The sequence below is a fragment of the Triticum aestivum genome, chromosome 7A, assembly GCF_018294505.1.
Source record: "Triticum aestivum cultivar Chinese Spring chromosome 7A, IWGSC CS RefSeq v2.1, whole genome shotgun sequence".
NCBI lineage: Eukaryota > Viridiplantae > Streptophyta > Magnoliopsida > Poales > Poaceae > Triticum > Triticum aestivum.
In genome coordinates, this window is record NC_057812.1 from 454,368,277 (window position 1) to 454,384,624 (window position 16,348).

Here is a 16,348-nt window from a genome sequence, read left to right on the forward strand (position 1 = left end):
TGAGTTGGGGAAGGTGCGGCGCCGGCGTTGATTGTCGCCGGCAGTGGAAAGCCACAGGGGTGGAGGCACGTCAGGTAGGGGTGGGAGCGGCGGCGTTGGTCGGCAGTGGCGACGCACGGCGGAGGGGCGGGGGGCGGTGGTGGCGGCGCACGGCGGCGTGGCACGGGACGGTGGCGCAAGGCGGAGGGGCGGGGCCCGGTGGTGGCGGCGCGCGGCGGCATAGCAGGGGGCGGCGGCGCACTGTTGGTGGAGACGGAAAGTAAGGTCGTGGGTCTCGGGTCGTTTTTTTTCTCACCCGCACCGATTCGGCTCGAATGTAATAATAGGACTGCGGGTTGATTTTGAAGAAACGCGGGGACTTTTTTGCAAAACCTCCACGACGGACGACCAGAAGCCATACCTGGTTTATAAGTATATATAGGTATTCAGATGTACAGAGAGAGAGTTCGAGGCGCCTTCCAGGAAACTCAGATATACCAGAGTTCGAGGAGTCCTATTTAGGCCCAACATTACCGACCAGCAGCGATTCGATCAACTTCCAAACCTCTCGCTCGCTAGCTAAACCCTCGACTCCGCCTCCCATGGCGACCGCCGGCTGTACCGGCCGCTGGGTCCCGCTTGCCCTCGCCCTGCTACTCGCCGCCGTCTTCGCGCTGGCGCTCATCCCGCAGGCCGCCCTCGCCGCGTCCGGCGGCGTCATGGGCGGCCGCTCCTACTCCTCTTCCGAACCCGACGACTCGTCCTCCTCCAACTCGTATTCGTTCTACGACTCGTCGAGCCACATATCGATCGGCAGGCCGTCGCGTCGCCGCGCGGCCAAGGACGACGACGACGACAACTCGGATGTGATATTCTGGGTGGTGTTTGTCGGTCTCGTTTTGCTGATCGCTGCCGTTTGGTACTACTACGAGTACGAACGCCAGAGGACAACCGTGGTTAAGCTCCAGGTTCTCCCGATATTCTTCAGTTCAGAGCAGCAGTTTACCTCTCTTAGTTTATTTAATTTACCACTGGGCACTAGTGGTAGTCAATGCAAGTCAATGGAGGTCGTGACAATTTCAGTTTTGTTCATGATGTCAGGTTGCCTTGCTCGGCTGGGCCAAACCGTTTCAGAGGGAATTGAACGAGATCGCGGAGAGAGTACAGGCTTCCAACAAGCATTCGTATAAATTCATGTTGACTGGTAATGTGATTCCTAAGTTTTTGGGGCTCTGGCTACTTTTGTGTAGGTGATTCCTATGCATTGACTTCCATGGCTGCGTGTGCAATAGTTTCAGTTTGTCGTTAACTTTAAAGTTCTGCACTGGTTAACTCGTGTATTTTGTTGTTCAAACTACCTTGATTCTGCTGTCAAGCTCACCCTCTCGTTGAAAACAATGTTCAGTGATTTCAACATATATATAGAAGAAACGTGGAAAGCTAGGTTGGACAACATAGAGTCATAACTCCAGAGTATTAAGTCAATTGGCAACTCTGTATTGAATGTTGTTTCTGTCGTGGTTTCTGAATAAATAGATAGATGGCTCGAAGCTAGGCCATATGTTGCAGACAGCTCGACAAATATGTAAGAGCATAGTACTGAATATATGAGTGGTGTTCAAGACAAGATTTATGAAATATTTATATTAGTATGTACCAGAACTGTCCATCTTATTCGCATGACTGAATGTGACCAACTATTCCGGATACAGGCACACTGCGGATATACGAACCGTTTACCTTGCATCAGATCTTTACTGTCAATACATCTTGCAGAGAGAGATCTATGGCTGGTATTAATTGTTCATCTGTACTGACCTGCTTATCCTGTTCCCCTGACTCATTATGCAGACCATATGTTCCTTGAGCCGTCACAGGGATTCCTGCGTATTTTCAAGCTTATCAGTAAGAAACATGTACTATATAGCTCATCAGCAGGGCTAGATGGTTCTTCTCCTCTAATGTAATCTTGCTGTTTGATTTGCTTTAGGTTAATGTGAAAAATGGAGTGGATACTTGGGAGGCACATTTCGATAAACTTTCTATCAAGGAGAGGAGCAAATTTGATGAAGAAACACTTTATAACTTGGAAGGAATCAAGCAGACGAAAGAGTACTCCAAAAAGTTAGATGGCTCCAGAAACGAATATATAGTGGTACGTTAAACTTCATCCACAGTAAATTGTTTCCAGAAAAAAAAGGCCTTCAATGCTTCCTTTTCGACGCCAACTACATGTTGGTTAACATAATTATTTTGATGATCTGGTATTCTTTTGTCACAAAAGTGAAGTTTAATGTTTGCATAATGACTTCTTGAAATGATTTCCAATTCGTTCAGGTAACCATCCTAGTTGCTGCCAAGGGAGCACTGAAGTTCCCAAAAATCACAAGACCCGCAGATCTGGAAGCAGTAGTAGAAAAACTCAACTCTATACCTGCAAGAGAAATTCAGGTATGCGAAATGTTTCTTATCTTTTTTCATAATTCACACAAGTGCCGCTGGTTGTATAATTGAGATCAGTGAAAGCCAAAGTTATCCATGCCATTTTTTTTCCAACATCGCTGATAATAACAAATTCCTATCTGTGCCTGCTTTTTTAGGGCGTTCATGTTTTATGGACTCCTCAAGATGAGAATGGCATTCTTTCTGAAGAGAAGCTTCTAGCGGATTGTCCTAATCTCAAGCCTCATAATGATTACTAGGACGGCGTCGTTTTGGTGTTTTCGTTTGCTAGGGTAACAATGTAGAAGAATATGGCATGGTAATTTTTGGAAGTTACCGTGCATCGAAACGAATTATTTAGAGTCTAGGCTGCAAATGCCATTCATGTGACATCACCTCTTGTATTTCTACGTTTGTTTGTGAAGCAATAGATGAACTCTTCATACTGATCATGGTATCCAAATCTCAGTATGGAAGAGGGTCCACCATACTTGCAGCAGCTTTGCAAAAACTACGGGAAAAGTATGTTCTAAATTCATTGCTGGTCAGTTGGAAGCCACTAACTAATTGGTATGTGCATTAGATTAACCCCCGAAGCTAAAAAAGGGCAAGAATACTAAATAGTTGGTATGTGCATCAGTTAAGGCAAATTAAACCCCAAAATTGTATCCTTTTATTTTCAAACCATGCAGGAGAGAGCTTCATGTATATTTCACTAAGAAGAAAGAGTATACAACGTCGAAGACGACACGACCATCGCGAGAAAATGGCGCAACCCTTCGGCACTAAAGATGATACGACCCAAACAAACGACGTCCCAAGATAACTTAGTCTGAACAAGACACGAAAAGCGAGAAACCTCCACTAAGAGAACCCAAACGTCAGTTAGCCGCAACATGACCTAGAACCGACTAACATTCTCGAAATAGGCTTTCACACAACTTTATATATTGGCAAAAATCTGAACAGATACGAAGGTCAAAAGAAAAATAAAGCCACATTCGAGCGAATGGCACAAGTGCTACCAACTCAACACTGAGTGTGAAAATAAATAGACACCATCCCTAAGAAGAGACATCTGAAACTACTAAACAAGAATGGAGTTGTGGCTGTCCCTCGCTCTTCGCCATGGAGGGCCGCTCCTACTAGGAGATAGTGGACATGTGTATAATATAGAGATCATCGGAACCACCCCAAGCCAGAGTCGGATGCTACATGCCAGGGACAAGGCATGCTTGAAGTCTCTGCTAGTTGCAACCGAACTATACCAGGATTTCGCCGTTGAGCCTGAGAGGAAGGACAAGGGTTTCCACCCCGGGGCCCAGAGGATATACCACAACAATGCCCTCGAGGGGGAAGCCCCTTGACGGCACCAGAGCGCGGGGCTTTCGGTCAGACCCTCACACGTGCCACCCGCAAAACGAAGGTTGGCAACCCGACCTGCAAAGGAGGGGTTGCTGGAAAGTTCGACAACAAGCAAGGCCTCCAGATCCAACCCAGTGACCCGCCACTACCAAACCCATGGAGACACCAAAATCACCTGTAAACCTCCCCATGGTACCCACATAGGCGCTGCAACGCTGCTCGCCGCAGAGCCAACCATGCAGCCTCACCATCCAACACCGCCGCCCCGGCTTCCAGAAGAGACACACAACCACCGCCAAGACACCAGGTCACCGGAAAGCAGACACCTTGAGACGGACAGCACGAGGGCGGAACCGCCATGTACAAAGGACAACCGACCACATGTGCCAGATCCCATTTGGACCCACCCCCACTGTCAACGGTGAGGATCAACGTCTGTAGCCAACAACGCGAGACTGGCACAATGTACCATGAACAGAGAAGACGAATAGAAAAGCTCGAGCAACAATGCGAGGCATGGCCACAAGTTCGACCAAAATTATGACCTTGTATTACATTGTCAAATTCGAGAGAAAGTTCAAAGTTGTTACAGAAAAAAAATCTCAAAGAAGACGGAGGTGTCCAAAGTCTATGAAAAATCACAATGATTGATCTTCGGATTGTAGAACTGATATAAATGGATTTTATAGCATAGAGAAAGCAGAGTGCATTCAAGGGCAGGTGAACTAGATTTTGTATTTGGTTTTCAAAACACCACTCGTTAGATTTTTGCACGCAATTTTTTTTTTCCATTTACGGACGATAGATGTTTCATCCCTCTTACCCCAAAAAAGGGACCCTAATAAGTGTCACATGTGTGGCACAAAGCAATTCCGCCCTGACGTTTTTTGATAACAAGTTTAGTTATATGAGAATGGCAATTTTTTTTGACGTGTGAGGATGACAACTTTAGTTGTGAAGCACGTCTTACTTTCTGTTTGATGGCAAGTTTCAATTATTTTGTGTTTTTTTTGGATGGCAACTTTAGTGTAAAAAACGTCAGGACCGTGTTACTATGTGGAACACGCATGACACTTATTATTTGGAAAAAAAGACATATCCCTCCCTTTTGGCAACATTTTAGGTGACTTTACGTGATACATTGAAGTCTTTTCTTAAGTTGCCATTATCTTGTTTATAAGCACAGTATTTCTCCTTCCTTTTATGCCTCCGCGTGAATTTTGTTTCTGTTGTACTTATAGTTGCAATTTACTTATTATTGTGCGGAAATTATATTTTCCGGTTGACTTCCAAAGCCCTCCGCTCTAAACCCTCGGCTCCTTCGCTCCCAATGGCGGCGATCGCCACCCATGTGCAGCATCCACCGGTAGCCCTCTCACGCTGCGGACCGCCGTCCAACCCCTTCCTCCGCTTCGCCCCCTCGCCGTCCGTGCTCCTCCGGTCCCGCGCCGCGGCGACGCCTCCCCTGGCTCCCATCGGCGCGCGCGGCAAGGATGACGACCCCATCTCATACCCGGAGCCCCGTAACAGTTCGCTCGGTCTCTCCCCCCTGCTCGTCGCCGTGGCAGCGGCGGCGACCCCGCAGGCCGCGCTGGCCCTGTCCGGCGGCTCCGGCGGCGGGTGTGACGACTCCTCCAGTTCGTCGTCGTCCTCCTCTTCCTCGTCCTCATCCTCGTCCTGCGATGACTCCACTACCGACTCCATAGATTGGTCATCCACGTCCTTCTCCTCTAAGCCGAAGAAGAAGGAGGGGGCCGAGGCGACTCACGAGTTGGTCGGCACAGCGGCAGCTCCTCCGCTTGGCTGGAGCTCTGACTAGTGGTTCTGGGGCACCTTCGCCTTGGGGTCCGCTGGCGCCGTTGCCCTATTCGTCGCCTTGCAGAAACTGCTGGGTGAGAAGACCGCCGTGGTTAAGCTCCAGGTTCGATCTCTCCTGATTTCGTGATCCAAATACAGTTCAGTTTAGGACCTCAGTTCCTTGATCACTGATTACTCACCGCTATAAATGTAATTGTATAATTCATTGGAATTGCTCGTGATTAAGGTTGCGCTGCGTGATACGGCGATGGTAAAATCAGTCCAAAAGGATCTGAATTCCATTGCTGAGAAGGTGGAGGGTTCGAACCGATGGTGGTATAAGTTCATATTGACCGGTAATTAAGACCGCCAATTCTGAATTATTGCGTTTTTATGCTTCAGTGCCTCGTTGACATGTCTCCAGTTTGTTATAATAATAGTCAGGCCATGCTATTTATCTCTAGGTTCGTCCTGTTCAATGGCTTCCATGTTCGCTGTTCTAGTTGCGTGTGTATCCTTTGTTTAGTTTATGCTTTTGAAATACTACTTCAAATTTGAATTTTATTCTCTCCTCAAAATTAGAATCTTAGCCTAATCAATCATAGTATATGTAAAAATACATATAGGAAAATTAGCAACGTAACCAGTCAGGTGTCTCTGGTTATAAAGTGCAGTGGCAAATTGGAACTGAATTTAAATGGATCATTAAAAACAAGAAATCTGGACGTGTACTTAATTTATTGCAAATATGTTGGTGATAAACATGTATTTGCTTTGACGAGATGAACACTATTTTTCTGTGCATATATGGATACATGTCATTTAAAATTTGCCAAATGTTAGCATTCACTGAAACTAAGCTTATTTATATTCAGAATAAGGGATATAGGAGGTATAGAGTTGGCCGTATGCATCTTTTTGATGCAGAGGCTGGGGATCTCCCCCTTTTCTAAGAAAAAGGAGGTATAGAGTGTCTAGATACCGATTAGTGAACACAAATGTTGTTCAAGCACTTGAAGACATAGTAACGGATATCAGAACATAATGCTACAAAGTTGCCCATCAATACTAAGCTTATTTACGTACCTTCTCTTGTAGATATCGGAAGATTAGCATTAATACTGCTACTTTGTTTGGTCTATTCTGACGATTCACCATTTTGCAGAGACCATGTATTCCTTACGCCGTCACCAGCATTGCTGCATCTCTTCATGCTTATCAGTAAGAAAACATACAAGTTCTTAAAATCTTTGTTGATACAAAGTATACACTGTATTATTTAACCTTTGGGTGTTGACACTTTTATATACATGCGGCTGCTTCTTGTTGTGATGACGATTTATACTAGGTATGCATGTAAAACTGCAGAGTGAATCACCGAATCCTGCAATTTCCATTCCATCTATTTTAGGTTGTCACGACAAACATAGAGGGTTCTTGGAAGGAGCATTTTGACAGGATTTCTGCGGAAGAGAGGAATAAATTTGATGAAGAAACACTTTCAAACTCGAACGGGGTCAAACAAAAGAAAACCTACTCCATGAAAACTGATGGCAGCAGAAACGAGTACATAGTGGTATGTTCCCTAGAAAATTCTTCCACTTTTTTGTTATCCTGTATTTAGTTTTAAAGTATGTTCTGTCACATGTTGGTTCCGTGATTCTTATGAACTGAAGCTTTCCTTTTTCTTTTCTGGTGGTGAAACATGGATGTGTCACACTATTGTGATGATCTGAGAGTACTATTTTTTTGATGATTTCTGAACTCTCCAGGTAACCATTCTCGTTGCTGCTAACGGAACAGTAAACCTCCCCGCGGCTATCAAAAGCCCTGCAGATCTGGAAGCAGTAGTGGCAAGGCTCAACTCTACGCCTGCAAGCGAACTTCGGGTATGCATGCCGTTTCCTTTCTGTTCAATAGATTAGCTAATTGATCGATGTGTTCATCTGATATTATATCTTAGTTTGCTGCTTTGCTAATTGGTCACACTGATTCAGGGTGTTCGAGTCATGTGGACCCCTCAAGATGCGGATGATGTTCTCTCGGAAGATAGGATGCGGAAGGATTACCCATACCTGAAGCCCCTTGCGTGATGGCGAGCAGACAGAGTTCTGCTGCTCATCGTGCCTTTGGATGGCGGGTGACGGTCACCATGTAACCCTGGCCCTTTTCTAGTTATAAGAACACAAGCAAGTGATAGGTCAACATAGATGATGGAGTAATGGTCATGCACTCATGCTACCGAGTATGGATCGCAATGTTAGGCTTTTTGTTTCTGTTTTTAACAATGATGCCCTTCTGAAAAGGATTCTCCCCCAAATTTTGGGCACCTAGGGATGTCTATGAGTTGGCTAGTCATGTTTCACGGTCTTGAGCAAAAATGACACTGAGAGCATATTTCCTATCCTATAATGGCAAAACGTATCTTTTATCCCAAAAAGCGTTAACAAGTTAGGGGATTAAACTTTTTTTCATTTAGCATATCCCCTAAAGTTAATCCCTCAAATCAACTTGACCTCACATGGAAATGGAAGCCTCTTTGCATCTCATCATCTTCCTCATTCTTCCTCCTTTCATTCATGTAGCCAATATGTACATGAACTAGCTAGGGCCTAGGATAGTTGATCCACAAAAGTAATTTGATAAAGGCTTGCTGAACGCACATGCACATGCGAAGTAGTCAAGAAGGTAGGCAAAATTCTTCCTTCAACAGTCACGTTTTGGGCACTTATGAATGGGTTCTTCTCATCTTCCTTCTCGTAGTGGTCTGAAATGCAACAAATCATCGGAATCGGTGACAACAATCATATTTCTCTGTGCATAAAAGACATAGGTGATGTTTCTCTTTTGTAGGAGCTAGTCCGCTCGTGTTGTTGCTCCACTTGTGTCGGTGACGACAGGGAGGAGCGCCACCGTGGTTGTAAACGACAAGGAAGATGAAAAAAATACTTCACTGGAATCTCGTTGGAGATGGTGAGGGGAAGGAGGTGGCGCTGAGGGGAGGCGCCATGAGCGGAGGGGTCGGCTGGGGCGGCCGGCAGCAAGGTGGGCAGTAGTGGGTGCGGGAGGCACAATCGTCTCCCTACTTTTTTTTAGAATGTCTCCCTACTTATTCTGAGAGTTGTCCTCTGGAGGAAATATAGGCTACAGGGGGGTCTCTAAAGGATGCTAACTTATATTTTAAGGAGTTAGGCGTTCAGGGGATCCGCTAGATAAGGCCTTAGTTTCGTATGCGAAAAAAAAATTCCTCTCAAATATAGCTTTAATGGGATCTACTAGAGATGCCCTAAGAAAAATGTGCTACTGCATGGATAGTGCTACAAAAGTGGTCGTTCCGAGCAAGGATAGATTCCAAAATGTAAAATTTCGTCTGCCAATGTCTTTGAGTTTTTTATTTGATACTTGAGAATTGTGTACGTAATTTTTTTTCAAAGGGTATTTTCAGAAACTTATAGTTTTTTCCCATCTTGTAGAAGAAATTAGTAGTCCAAATTGTGTTCTATATAACATGTTAATGTCCAAAACCAAAGCTTATATGGAAGTACTTCCTCTCTTTTTATGGCATTTTTTGATTGGTTAAGACAACCATTTGACTAGCAGTTAGTCTATTAATATGTTCTATATGTGACACAATAACACATTTAAATAAGTACATTTTAGTGTATGTCTAATGAAACCACGAAAAAAAATTAAGGACTCAACCAATAGTCATTTTTTTGTAAAGCTCCTTTGGATCAAAGGAATGAAACCACCAAATTTTTTTAAGGATTACTTTCACACAATCTAATTCCGTAGGAATTCTATTAAGATATTATGTCTTACAGAAAAAAAATCTTCCATGAGTTGCATGAACTTTCTCCCTCTTCAGATTTTTGTAATATTTTGGTGTGTGCTTTATTGCTTTTAGGACTTCACATGACCTGACATTTCAATCCCACCAACACATTTTCTTTTGAAGAAAAGACACCCAAAGAGCATTTTAGATCTGATAATTATCAAGGAAACCAATAACCATGACAATGGAAAGACAATTGGATGCAGAATGACCAATAAAAAATAAAATTGTATTATCCGTATTCTTTGCCTAGCACAACTCAGAGATCGAACAACTTGTGAACGACATGCTCAAGTCAAAGGTGACCACACACAGTATGAGCCCGTACACGACGTCGGTGCTCACACAGTATGAGCTCGTACGCTGCATCGGTGCCCCTTGTCAAGAAGAAAGATGATACATGGCGATTTTGTGTCGACTATCGTTGGCTCAATGATATTATAGTGAAGAACAAGGTCTCGTTGCCCATCGTCGACGAGCTACTCGATGAAATCGTCGAGGCAGCATTCTTCTCCAAGCTGGACCTCTTCGCCGGCTATCGTCAAGTTCTTATGAATCCGTTCGACGAGGAGAAGACATCATTCAAAATGCACCATGGCCACATTCAATCCCATGTCATGCCCTTCGGCTTAACCATCGCGCCGACGATGTTTCGGTACTTCATGAACTCAATCTTCGCTGAATACGTGCGTAAGTTCATCATTGTCTTCTTGGATGTCATCTTGGTGAATCTGTCTCGCTATAGGAACATGAGGATCATTTTAGTCATGTACCGGCCTTGCTCCGACATCACAAACTCTATGCCAAACTGTCTAAATGCTCTTTCTCCCAAGACCGCATCGACTACTTTGGGCATGTCATCTCTCGACATGGAGTAGCCATGGATGAGGATAAGATGGTAATCATGCGGCAATGGATGACTTCCACCAATGCCACCGAGATGCGTGGTTTCCTGGGCATTAGCTACTATTACCGCAACTTTGCGCCCAAGTATGGCATCCTCGCCAAACCACTCGCCCAATTGTTGAATAATACAGGCTTTGTGTGGACACAACAAGCACAAGTGGCGTTCGATCTGTTCAAACTGACCATGAGGACCACACATGTCCTCGCCTTAACGGACTTCACCAAGCCATTCTCCATTGAGACAGACAGTCTGCATTGTTGCAAGGTGGATGCCCATTCACTTTCTTAAGAAAAAAATTAGGCGCGAGGAGCCAGATTCTATCGACGTATGAAAAAAAATTCTCGATGTCATGATGGTCGTGGAACAAGCGACGTGCTTACCTACTGTGCCCCCTTCGTGATTGTCACGAATCACAAAAGTTTGTGTTTGCTGGGGATCAATGCCTCTTCAGCGACCTATAGCGCAAGGCCATGTCAAAATTGGTGGCCTCCAATTGTCCTTCTAGTACAAGTGAGGCATCAAGAACGACACGGCAGACACCTTGTCATGTGTCGACAACTTGTTGTGATTCAACGTGCTCTCAGACTGTCAGTCCAGATGCATCTAGGAGGTAGCTAACTTCTACAAGACAGATGCAGACGCCCCAAGATTTGTTGTTGCAACTCGTGGTTCATACCCGGGCGAGCAAGGCTTCGAGCTGCACCAGGGCATCATCCATCACCACAACCGCATATGGATCAGGGTTAACACCGTCCTGCAGACAAAGCTCATCAGCGTCCTCCACAACAGCATGGTGTGGACACTCTAGGGTGACTTCACCCATGTGTGAACAAGCTCTTTGCCTCACATGGGAAGCGTCGATGAATACATGCAACAATGCTCCATGTGACAAAACACCAAGCCTAAGCACTCGGGGCCAATCAGTAGCTTAAGCACCGGTCTTCTCCAAAGTAGTTGATCAAAAGAACTATATCCGCCTCTGTACAATAGTTACAACCCTGGCCCACGAGGACAAAACACTTTAAACAAAAATAGGTTATGTCTTCTGACAACTCTTTCGGCGAGGTATTGTGTTCCGGCCTTATTATTATTTCGAACCGTTTCCCAGCCTCCCGTTTCATGTTTCGAGACACGGTATTCATTGACACGTCTTGTCAAAGCAGAGATCATGTCCCCTTATTACGGGATTCTCATCAACATAGGCTTGGGAAATCCAACCGTGCCACTCGCACGACCCCTTGGGAACAGGCGAATTTTAAGGCCGGGGAGGAGGCACTTGACATTCACTGCCTTTATAAAAGGATAAGGATATATCCCTCTTCCCTGCACCTTCCTCCCTTCCTGCTTCCTCGAGCTCCAGCGCCCCAATCCCAAGCTTTTCCCTTCACCCCCACTTCTCCAGCCATGACTGGATCCGGTTCCCAGGGCAAGTGGATGGCGTCTTCCATAACGGAGAAGGACATCAAGGATCTACGGGAAGCGGGGTACTTGACGGCGGAGATCACACACAAGCTTCCTACCCCAGGGCAGGTCATCCCTACCCCACAGTCTAGCGAAAGGGTGGTGTTTATCCCCCACTTCCTCCGAGGACTCGGGTTTGCCCTCCATCCCTTCGTCCGAGGTCTCATGTTTTACTATGGGCTAGATTTCCATGATCTAGCCCCGAATTCCTTCCTTCACATCTCGACGTTCATCGTCGTGTGTGAGCCATTCCTACGCGTTCCCCCACACTTTGGCCTGTGGCTCAAGGTCTTCAATGTGAAGCCAAAGGTGGTCGATGGTCAACACGCCGAGTGCGATGACGCTATGGTGAGCAAGCTCCGCCGTGTTACCTGGCCCAAAGGGACATTTGTGGACACAGTAAGGGTATGGAAGCAGGAGTGGTTCTACATCACCGAACCCCATGGCACCAAGTGGGCGGCCGCTCCTGCTTTCAGATCCGGTCCCCCACTGCGACTTGCATCTTGGACCAACAAAGGTCTAGACTGGGGATCCTCTGACGAGGTGTTGATGCTGCAAAAACGCATAAAGAGTATGATAGAAAAGGACATCGCCCTTGCCGACGTGGTCCAGGTGATGCTTATCCACCTAGCTCTCCCCTGCCAACGACGACCTCTCAACATGTGGGAGTTTAATACGGAAGGGCCACGGACCCTGCAGCGATTCTTTGGCACGACGCACAAAGGGATCTGGAAGCTGCTCTTCAAGAATCAGAAGACGTGGCCACGGACGTCTGACGACACCGGCCTCGACTGCAACAATCCGGCCTCCTCAGTACGTGTTAAATTTCCAAACATTACCTAGTTCGTCAATCTTTAGGGAGGGGTACTGAAAATTCTGCCTCTTAAACAGGGCTGGACAAAGAAAGCGAAGCAGATCAGATGTCCATCTCCTCTCCCCGAAGACTCAACCGAGCCTCTGTTAATGAGGATGCTGGTCCCGATGCCCTACCAGGCGCCGGTAAAGAAAGACAAGAAGAAGGGCAAGGAGGCCGGTGATGGCCTCCACCACGAAGGTACTTCGGGCGCTACGTCCGGAGGGACCGAGGCTCCTTCCTCCCACAATGAAGATGAAGATGAGGAGGAGGGGGAGGAGGAAGAATAGAGCCCCTCCCTCAAAGGGAAAAAGAGGGCGGCCTCCGTAGATCCAGAGGAGGGAGCATCCAAGAAGGGAAGGATATCCTTTTTGGATGACTCGGATTCGGACACCGAAGCAATCCCCAAGCACCACCCCAGACCAAACCTATTGCCGCATCGTAAGTACCTAAGGATGCTTCACATATTTTCAATCCTTCGCAAATTGAGAGAATAATGTCAAATTACGTGTTTTAGTCCGGCCCGCGATCTGTTGGAAATATGCCCTAGAGGCAATAATAAAAGTATTATTATTATATTTCCTTGTTCATGATAATTGTCTTTTATTCATGCTATAACTGTATTATCCGGAAATCGTAATACACGTGTGAATACATAGACCACAATATGTCCCTAGTGAGCCTCTAGTTGACTAGCTCGTTGTGATCAACAGATAGTCATGGTTTCCTGGCTATGGACATTGGATGTCGTTGATAACGGGATCACATCATTAGGAGAATGATGTGATGGACAAGACCCAATCCTAAGCATAGCACAAAGATCGTGTAGTTCGTTTGCTAGAGCTTTGCCAATGTCAAGTATCTCTTCCTTTGACCATGAGATCGTGTAACTCCTGGATACCGTAGGAGTGCTTTGGGTGTATCAAACGTCACAACGTAACTGGGTGACTATAAAGGTGCACTACAGGTATCTCCGAAAGTATCTATTGTTTTATGCGGATCGAGACTGGGATTTGTCACTCCGTGTAAACGGAGAGGTATCTCTGGGCCCACTCGGTAGGACATCATCATATGCGCAATGTGACCAAGGAGTTGATCACGGGATGATGTGTTACGGAACGAGTAAAGTGACTTGCCGGTAACGAGATTGAACAAGGTATTGGATACCGACGATCGAATCTCGGGCAAGTAAAATACCGCTAGACAAAGGGAATTGAATACGGGATCGATTGAGTCCTTGACATCGTGGTTCATCCGATGAGATCATCGTGGAACATGTGGGAGCCAACATGGGTATCCAGATCCCGCTGTTGGTTATTGACCGGAGAACGTCTCGGTCATGTCTGCATGTCTCCCGAACCCGTAGGGTCTACACACTTAAGGTTCGATGACGCTAGGGTTATAAAGGAAGCTTGTATGTGGTTACCGAATGTTGTTCGGAGTCCCGGATGAGATCCCGGACGTCACGAGGAGTTCCGGAATGGTCCGGAGGTAAAGATTTATATATAGGAAGTCCTGTTTCGGCCATCGGGACAAGTTTCGGGGTCATCGGTATTGTACCGGGACCACCGGAAGGGTCCCGGGGGCCCACCGGGTGGGGCCACCTGCCCCGGGGGGCCACATGGGCTGTAGGGGGTGCGCCTTGGCCTACATGGGCCAAGGGCACCAGCCCCTAGAGGCCCATGCGCCAAGATAAAGGAAAAAGGGGAGAGTCCTAAAGGGGGAAGGCACCTCCGAGGTGCCTTGGGGAGGATGGACTCCTCCCCCCTCCTTAGCCGCACCCCTTTCTTGGAGTAGGGGGCAAGGCTGCGCCTCCCCCTTCTCCCCTGCCCCTATATATAGTGGAGGGGAGGGAGGGCATCCATACCTGAGCCCTTGGCGCCTCCCTCCCTCCCGTGACACCTCCTCCTCTCCCGTAGGTGCTTGGCGAAGCCCTGCAGGATTGCCACGCTCCTCCATCACCACCACGCCGTTGTGCTGCTGCTGGATGGAGTCTTCCTCAACCTCTCCCTCTCTCCTTGCTGGATCAAGGCGTGGGAGACGTCACCGGGCTGTACGTGTGTTGAACGCGGAGGTGCCGTCCGTTCGGCACTTGATCATCGGTGATCTGAATCACGACGAGTACGACTCCATCAACCCCGTTCACTTGAACGCTTCCGCTTAGCGATCTACAAGGGTATGTAGATGCACTCTCCTTCTACTCGTTGCTGGTCTCTCCATACATAGATCTTGGTGACGCGTAGGAAAATTTTGAATTTCTGCTACGTTCCCCAACAGTGGCATCATGAGCTAGGTCTATTGCGTAGATTCTTTGCACGAGTAGAACACAAAGTAGTTGTGGGCGTTGATGTTGTTCAATATGCTTACCGTTACTAGTCCAATCTTGTTTCGACGGTATTGTGGGATGAAGCGGCCCGGACCGACCTTACACGTACTCTTACGTGAGACAGGTTCCACCGATTGACATGCACTTGGTGCATAAGGTGGCTAGCGGGTGCCAGTCTCTCCCACTTTAGTCGGAACGGATTTGATGAAAAGGGTCCTTATGAAGGGTAAATAGCAATTGGCATATCACGTTGTGGTCTTGCGTAGGTAAGAAACGTTCTTGCTAGAAACCCATAGCAGCCACGTAAAACATGCAACAACAATTAGAGGACGTCTAACTTGTTTTTGCAGGGTATGCTATGTGATGTGATATGGCCAAAAGGATGTGATGAATGATATATGTGATGTATGAGATTGATCATGTTCTTGTAATAGGATTCACGACTTGCATGTCGATGAGTATGACAACCGGCAGGAGCCATAGGAGTTGTCTTTATTTTTTGTATGACCTGCGTGTCATTGAAGAACGCCATGTAACTTACTTTACTTTATTGCTAAACGCGTTAGCCATAGAAGTAGAAGTAGTCGTTGGCGTGACAACTTCATGAAGACACGATGATGGAGATCATGATGATGAAGATCATGGTGTCATGCCGGTGACAAGATGATCATGGAGCCCCGAAGATGAAGATCAAAGGAGCTATATGATATTGGCCATATCATGTCACTACTCTATTTGATTGCATGTGATGTTTATCATGTTTATGCATCTTGTTTGCTTAGAACGACGGTAGTAAATAAGATGATCCCTTACAACAATTTCAAGAAGTGTTCTCCCCTAACTGTGCACCGTTGCTACAGTTCGTCGCTTCTAAGCACCACGTGATGATCGGGTGTGATGGATTCTTACGTTCACATACAACGGGTGTAAGACAGTTTTACACAGCGAAAACACTTAGGGTTAACTTGACGAGCCTAGCATGTGCAGACATGGCCTCGGAACACGGAGACCGAAAGGTCGAGCATGAGTCGTATAGTAGATACGATCAACATGAAGATGTTCACCGATGATGACTAGTCCGTCTCACGTGATGATCGGACACGGCCTAGTTGACTCGGATCATGTGATCACTTAGATGACCAGAGGGATGTCTATCTAAGTGGGAGTTCATAAGATGAACTTAATTATCCTGAACATAGTCAAAAGACCTTTTGCAAATTATGTCGTAAGCTCGCGCTTTAGTTCCACTGTTTAGATATGTTCCTAGAGAAAATATAGTTGAAAGTTGATAGTAGCGATTATGCGATCAGTAGAAAGCTTATGTCCTTAATGCACCGCTCAGTGTGCTGAACCCCAACGTCGTTTGTCGATGTTGCGAACATC

The 16,348-nt window shown here is 46.4% G+C and overlaps 1 protein-coding gene across 1 annotated transcript; it reads left to right on the forward strand.

Annotated features, from left to right (window-relative positions):
- The first annotated feature begins 430 nt into the window (after positions 1-430).
- Positions 431-2,873, forward strand: LOC123147519 (uncharacterized). Its single transcript, XM_044566795.1, has 6 exons — positions 431-947; positions 1,081-1,183; positions 1,829-1,884; positions 1,970-2,134; positions 2,317-2,430; positions 2,580-2,873. Exons 1-6 carry the CDS (start codon positions 582-584, stop codon positions 2,679-2,681), a joined length of 906 nt encoding a protein of 301 aa, XP_044422730.1. The 5' UTR covers positions 431-581; the 3' UTR covers positions 2,682-2,873.
- Positions 2,874-16,348: the final 13,475 nt, after the last annotated feature.

Bases quoted from the DNA above. Each gene is read 5' to 3' on its own strand.
- LOC123147519 (XM_044566795.1), top strand. From the start codon at position 582: ATGGCGACCGCCGGCTGTACCGGCCGCTGGGTCCCGCTTGCCCTCGCC. The intron at 1,184-1,828 runs GTAATGTGATTC...GACTCATTATGC, and splicing joins GTATAAATTCATGTTGACTG to AGACCATATGTTCCTTGAGC. The intron at 2,135-2,316 runs GTACGTTAAACT...CAATTCGTTCAG, and splicing joins CCAGAAACGAATATATAGTG to GTAACCATCCTAGTTGCTGC.